This window comes from Lupinus angustifolius, chromosome LG04, assembly GCF_001865875.1.
Source record: "Lupinus angustifolius cultivar Tanjil chromosome LG04, LupAngTanjil_v1.0, whole genome shotgun sequence".
Lineage (NCBI taxonomy): Eukaryota > Viridiplantae > Streptophyta > Magnoliopsida > Fabales > Fabaceae > Lupinus > Lupinus angustifolius.
Genome location: NC_032012.1, coordinates 23,083,902 through 23,090,753, shown reverse-complemented (window position 1 = coordinate 23,090,753; position 6,852 = coordinate 23,083,902). Strand labels below are relative to the sequence as shown.

The following is a 6,852-nucleotide window of genomic DNA, read 5'->3' as shown; positions in this document are numbered from 1 at the left end:
CTTTACAAAGTCTAAGTTAGTCCTTGATTGCCCATTAGTGATAGCACATGCCATGTCCTCTAAAATACACTTTTCGAAAGTCATCGTGAATTCTGACAAAACCAAATCAAGTTGAAAAGATTTATTGAAAGGATAAAAACTTTTTTGCGTCTAGTTTTATTCTTCAAAAACTTAAATCTAATCTTATATGAGGGATATCAACTTTACCACTTAATCCATACATGATTCTTTTTTCTCTTTTTAAAACTTATCCCTTAAAACCCCTTCAAATACAAACCTATAATGTAAAACATGAGTGACATGTTTATCAAAATAAGGGTTGAACATATGATAAAGTGCCTGACTTGACAAAATACAATAAATAGATTGCTTTGCTTAAGTTTTGTATATGGAGTATATTTAGCACCTAATAATTAATTGGGTGAGAAAAATAAATCCATTGTTAGCTATGAATATTTTGCGTAACATTGTGCCAACCATAACATCATTAGTTTCCATAGTTTTTCTGCCACTAATTTCAACCTCTAATACTGCCAATGGTTCAATACGTCATTACCACCTTCCTTTGAGAATCCATCGTCACACTTTTCTTCTCCTTATAACTTTCCTATTATTGTTCTTTGTTACAATGCTACATGTATTGTCTTAACCATCACACGACCATTATTAACAATTTAGCATCCAACACTTCCACCTTCACCTCATTATTGTTATATATTAATATTTATGTACTGTCAGTGACTCTATAAAGATTTATATATAGCCATTATATATCGACCATTCAATTAGATTTTTTTTTGAAGAGTTAATGATGATTAAATATGAATGGTGAATATTGTTACCCCTTAACTCATCTTTATTGCAATCATAGGCAAAGTTTCACTATCACTAAGCACCATTCTAACCATCATGAACCATTGCTTCAACTTTCAACACCACCAAACACTCACCTATTATTTGTAAACTCTTTAAACTTGACTGTTTTTGGTAAACTTTTAATTCGATTGTTACATTTGCTCTAGTAATGAACCTATCACCTAGTATTTTAGAAATATTTTGCAATGCATCTTTCACCACATAGGATAATATATGTCATATTTTATTTTCTTCCTTTTTTAGTTTTGGCATCCATTTCCATGTTATATAGGTAGGGTGTCGAAGAAAATGATGCATACATCTTTTCAATCGTCTCTCAATACACTCTTATATATCTGATTAATTTCATTAGACCCACTAAATATTTGGATAAATTCTTCCTATAAATATAAAATAAGAGTAAGTGGTATTTAACCCTTAACTATTTTTACGAACAAATTAAGAATGGTGCAGAATTATTTGTTATAACCACGATTTATATGCGGCCCGCAATAATCATCCTCAACATGTAGAAAATTATGAAATCAATTATTCTCCCATAAAATAAAAATTAGAAGAAAGCAATTCCCCTGTTATTTAATTGGTGTATGTTTTGCCTTTGCCTAGAAGGCTAGAAGCTACAATGGGTAGCTTTCTGGTTTCAAGTTGATGAGACATGATTTTGTTAACAAAATCAAGGATATCTATCATTGAGTAAGAAACTGATTCATTTCAAAGTATATTATTAATCCTCCCAACAAGTATTGTTATTTGTTTTATATGATTCAAACATATTTTGTAAAATAATTCTTGGTATGCTGCAACCTAATTGATGAGAAATTAATCTCTTGTATATGATTATTAAGTGAAAAAAATTTCTGATAATGTTTTTTTACATACACATACATTATGAAACGTCTAAACATTATTAAAAATATATTTCATAAGGGGTGAGATTCATCCTATATTTTCTAAGCATCCTTTCACACGTGTAGCATGACTTAGGAATCCTTGTAACATAAAATTGACTTATCAAATCCTGCAGGAACATAACATGTAACCAATGTTTGCAACCTCTTGGAGCATCTACTTATAGCAGTTTGTTGATACTCACACAAAATATTGACCAACTTGAGCAATGAATAGTGGCGAACTTGAGCAGTGTGTGAGTTTGTAAAAATTAATTCTAACTATTCAAATTAATTTTAAGTTCTCCCCAGTTTTAATTATAGTAACGAAAATCAACAATATGTTGATCTAGTAATATAAAGCTTCACTAGATCCCTCGAAAGATCAAAATGCCAAGATTTCCATTTATTAAAGTGACATTTGTTGGAAGGAATACTTACAAAAAGATTAGTTCCTTATTCATAGGATGAAGGAATACTTTGTACCCAAAAAATTAGTAACTAGATGATGTATCATCTTCTGTTCAAATCTTATTAGTTAACACCGAATAGGTACCAATGTGTAAAGATAATAACTTTTGTCAATCTCAAATGTTGCCAATCCCATGTTATTGAAGCTGAAGATATTATTCCATAAAATACAGGTATGGACTAAATTTTCTAGCAATGCTATTCAAGGCAATATAAATTGCTAGCAAAAAGTAGCCTAATTTTTTTTTGTATAACTAAGGGCATCCTCTTACCGTAAGGGTAAGAAACTAATCAATTTCAGGGTGTATAACTGCCTCTAGTGGAGGCCTACATCACTAGACCAACACATTGTTGGTAAATTAACCTAAAATAGTCTAGGAATAAACTAATAGCATTAAAACCAAGAAAATTAGATAACGTGCATTAGTTTATGGCAATAAGGAATACATGCTTCTTTCAATTGTGCATGTAACAATTTGAAAATACCATTCTTCCAATATCAGCACCATGTAAAGTGACAAAGTGGGAAAGAAAGGACATCATCAACTTCAAAAGACTATAAAATTGAGATATCTAAAATTTATTGTTAATCATAGCTGAAGGTTCTAAAGGTGATGGAGAATAGAAAAAACTTGACCTTCTTTAAGTCATCTCATGAACAAGTACTGCACCAGAGGGCAAAGCAAAATCGAAATCACCTGCTTGCCAATTAACCTTGGAAATCATCACCTAGAAGGGCATCTAAAGCATTTCTTAGAACATTTTGATCCTTGCTATACTCAGTGCTATTCTCAAACAAACCAAACTCAAATAAAGCATCAGGTCTTGTAAGGTCTATCTTTCTCAACCTTTTATTATTCCTGGAAGAGTAAGCTGGTGGAAACTGTGGGACTGATCTGTGGTTAGTATCATGATCTGCCAAAAAAACATTATCAATGAAATTCCGTAATATTAGAACACAAATTATTTACAATTAAATGGAGTGAATAATATATGCTAACTCTGAGTGGTTTCAATTGATTGCGGTCCATCCATTGAGCACAAGTTAATAGGTGTATAGTCGGTCAGAACCGAAGCAGCAGACTGACCTAAAGGGGAATTTAGCTCCCATTGTTCATCACATTCTGTCATACGGGGATTCAAGGTCAAATTCTTGAATGCTTCATTGGAGACACAATTTTCGGGTGTCTGTGTCAATGAATTATTATTTGAGTCTCTCAAGTTTTTTTTGGATTCCCAGATTATTGCTTCCAACAAACCACTGCTCCGTGGAGAAAGAGGATCTGTCCAAGAAGGATCAGTTGGAGGAGACTGAATAAATGTATCAACAGACTCAAGTGAAGGAAGTGGGGATGCGGGCATGCCCCAGCTACCTTGTTGGTCTTCTAAATATTGGAGTGAAGGGAGCTCCAACTTCATGGCCTCGGTTATGGGCATAGAAGAAGAAGTGTTGCCATTTAGAGCGGCATGGCTGCCAGGAAAGTTATAACCATGGAACTGACCAGTGTCAAGAAGGAGATCATATGGAGAAGAAAACCTAGGATGGTCAGAAACTATCTTGCTAGTGTAATTGCCATACTGATCAAATAATGGGACAGTACTACTGATGTAACCATCAAAACTATTATTGTATAACTCATCTGACTCTCGAAGGCGCTTTCTGGGATGCGTTGAGGACATGGCATTATAACTATGAGAAGAGTCTGAAGATTGTTGGAACAAGTTTTCAGGTATATCAAAAATTGCTGGCGCATAAGGTAGACCCCGGTGAATTTCGTAATTTTGGAATTCAAGCTCTGGTATATCAAAATTGTCTGTCTGTGAGGCATCATCATGCTGGCCAGATTCATTTTTTAAGGTGCCGACATCTAGACTTTCTTGATTGTTGTTCAACACCCGTAGGCATATGTCAGCAGGATAGATTGGTAAGCCAGAACGTAGCCTTCTCTTAATTCTTGTGTTCCAATAGTTCTTTATCTCATTGTCTGTACGTCCTGGCAACTGAAACAAAGAAAAAAGGATGAGAACAAAGACAACTGAAAACGAAAATGCAAAGAAAAGTACATCTGGCTCAGTGACACAGACAACAAGTAATCTTTAACCATATATTGTAGAGAATGGTATTACAGCCATCATGTTGGTATTTTCCAGCCTAGAATCTACTTGTGCATGTCTAAGAAGCATGCTTAAGATGTGTCACTTAAATAATCTCGCCACGGCTTTGGTCATATCTGTCCCCAGCCAGTTTTATCACGTCGAGCTTCAATAGACACATTCTGATGATTTTATCCTTCTTGGACAGAGAAAGTGATGAATTACCTTTAGGGTTAAGATATTTACACATTCATGTACATAATGCTATTATGACCATAATACCCTTATACATAAGGCAAAGCAAACAAGTCACCAATTGTTTTATTGCACTTGCAGTATTAAAACTACATGTTCTCCTGCTTATCCATATTTTAAAATTTATGGATTTTGCAAGCTTTCATGGAGGCATCAGATTTACATGTCCTACCAAACTTTTCAATATTTACACAAATTATGTCATGATAAGAAACAAGTTCATTTTAGAATAAAATCAATTAAGAAAAATAATCATAAACAGATCAAATAAAAGCACACAGTACCAAGAGTAATGTTTAAGTCTCATAAATCATAATATAAACAGAAAAACAACTCAGTCTTAGTTATCTACACAGATAGATTTTAATTCACAACTTGTTTATACTTTACATTTTTCATTGTATGCCTTATTAACAGTTCTAAAATAGAAAAATATATTGCTAAAATTTTACAATGGGCCTAAGAGTGCATTTCGTATGCCAATCTTTTCTATTTCCATTTTTATATTAGTTTATCTCACAAGTTAAGTTGCTATTATATTAAACAAAACAAGCACAAGACTGATATCAAGTAATACATGTTAAACAAAACATATAAAATATACCACAATTTATATAAGTTTTTCTGATGTAATATATTTTAAATCAATATAATTTTCGCCTATAACTATAGAATCCAAAATTATAAATTATATGCAAAGAGAGGGTAAGCGCGTATTCTAAGAAATGGATCATAACTTTTGTAGTAAATTAGAAAGCACAAAAATATTAACCAACCCACTCCCTTCAAATAAAAAATACTTAAAAAATTATAGAAAAGAAATACAAAGTCAGTGAAAATGAGAAAATAGTAGTTGAATAAGTCAGTTTCCTAGAAGGTAGATAGGTTTCCACATTATCTGCCCTTGTCCATTCACAATGGAGAAAGAACCTCGTGATGATTTTGTCATCATTTCAAACTAAGAAATTACAGAAAGAGGAATGTTCTTTCTGAAGCGTATGAGCTCTGATTTTCTAATTGAAAATTAGATTTTCCTTCTATAGCACAAAACTAGGGTAACACCAGAAGATACTTTTATGAACAACGCAATCAGACAATGTTATTTTCTCAAGCAGAAAATGTTCACACATTCATGCTAAACAAGTTTTCTAACTCTTCAAAGTCTTCCACAACTGAACACAACACAAAAAGCTTTCACTTGGTATTTTAGCGACCAAGTTTGAGAGAAGTAAACACCTCAATGTTCTCTCCAGCTCATTCAACCAATGACATGGCTTTCTCTATAAAAGAACTAACGATGTAGGTTTTTTGGTGAAGGCTGCAGTTTTACTAACAGATAACTCATTACAATAATACAATCATATAATCCTACAAGCTATTAAGAAATATTAGAAAACAAATATCCATCAATGAGAATGAATCAAAAAGTGGAGATATGTAGAACTACGAATCAATTCAGCATTACACATGCATCAAAAAAATCTCATCAATTAGGATGAACAAAAACTGGAGATGCAGTACTATTAATCAATTCAGCATAAAAGAGATATCACACGTGGCAAAATAAAATAAAACTATTATGTTATAGTAACATTTTAATTACCAGAAGTTCTTTAGTGTCTGTGTCCTATCCATGTCATAAAGCAAAAGACATCAGATGACAACCACTGTGTGGATAAGCTTCTAGTATATTCTAGCCAAACTTAAGCATAATATACTGTGACAAAACCAGGGTTCTCGACGGCGTATGGCAGCCAATGGCGTTTGCCAAGATTCTGCCATCAAGGCGTTGCAGATGACGTTTGGGCAAACAGATGATGGCGTTTCGGGCAAATAGCGGACATCACCATGGTGGTTGAAAAAATATAATACACGGAAAAAATAATAGAATGAGCCACATGACAAATTAACAACATCACAATAAGGCAACAAGCATCAAATAACATAACATAAGGTTTAATAAAATTCATCAAGACTCACAACTTCATAAGAAGGTCACTAGAAAATTAAAAGTAACGGAATTGTAAATATTTAATATCAAGTAAAACACTGTAAAAATTAAAAATTTTGTAGCATTTGACTTTATGGGTCAAAATGTAAATTAAAACAATATTTAAAAATGTAAGTATTAAAATTAAAACACCGAAGAAGTTGAAGCAGTATTTGAAGAAATCAAAGTTGACAGATATTTAAAAACACTGAAGGACAAAGCAATATCTGCATGGAACGAAGTTGAAAAGTAGAGAACAAAGTTGAAGTGAAGCAGACC

General features: G+C 32.8%; 1 protein-coding gene across 3 annotated transcripts in view; it reads right to left on the bottom strand.

The window, feature by feature from the left end:
• Positions 2,641-6,852, bottom strand: part of LOC109346307 (transcription factor GAMYB-like) — a 5,940-nt gene continuing 1,728 nt past the window's right edge. For 2 of the 3 annotated variants that reach the window (XM_019585795.1, XM_019585796.1), the window contains 2 exons: positions 3,236-4,235; positions 2,641-3,149 (listed from right to left, as the gene is read on the bottom strand). In XM_019585795.1, the coding sequence (XP_019441340.1) occupies positions 2,944-3,149; positions 3,236-4,235 (1,206 nt within the window). In that variant the 3' untranslated portion in view covers positions 2,641-2,943. The remainder of the gene's footprint in view (positions 3,150-3,235; positions 4,236-6,852) is intronic. The other variant, XM_019585797.1, reaches the window with a different exon arrangement.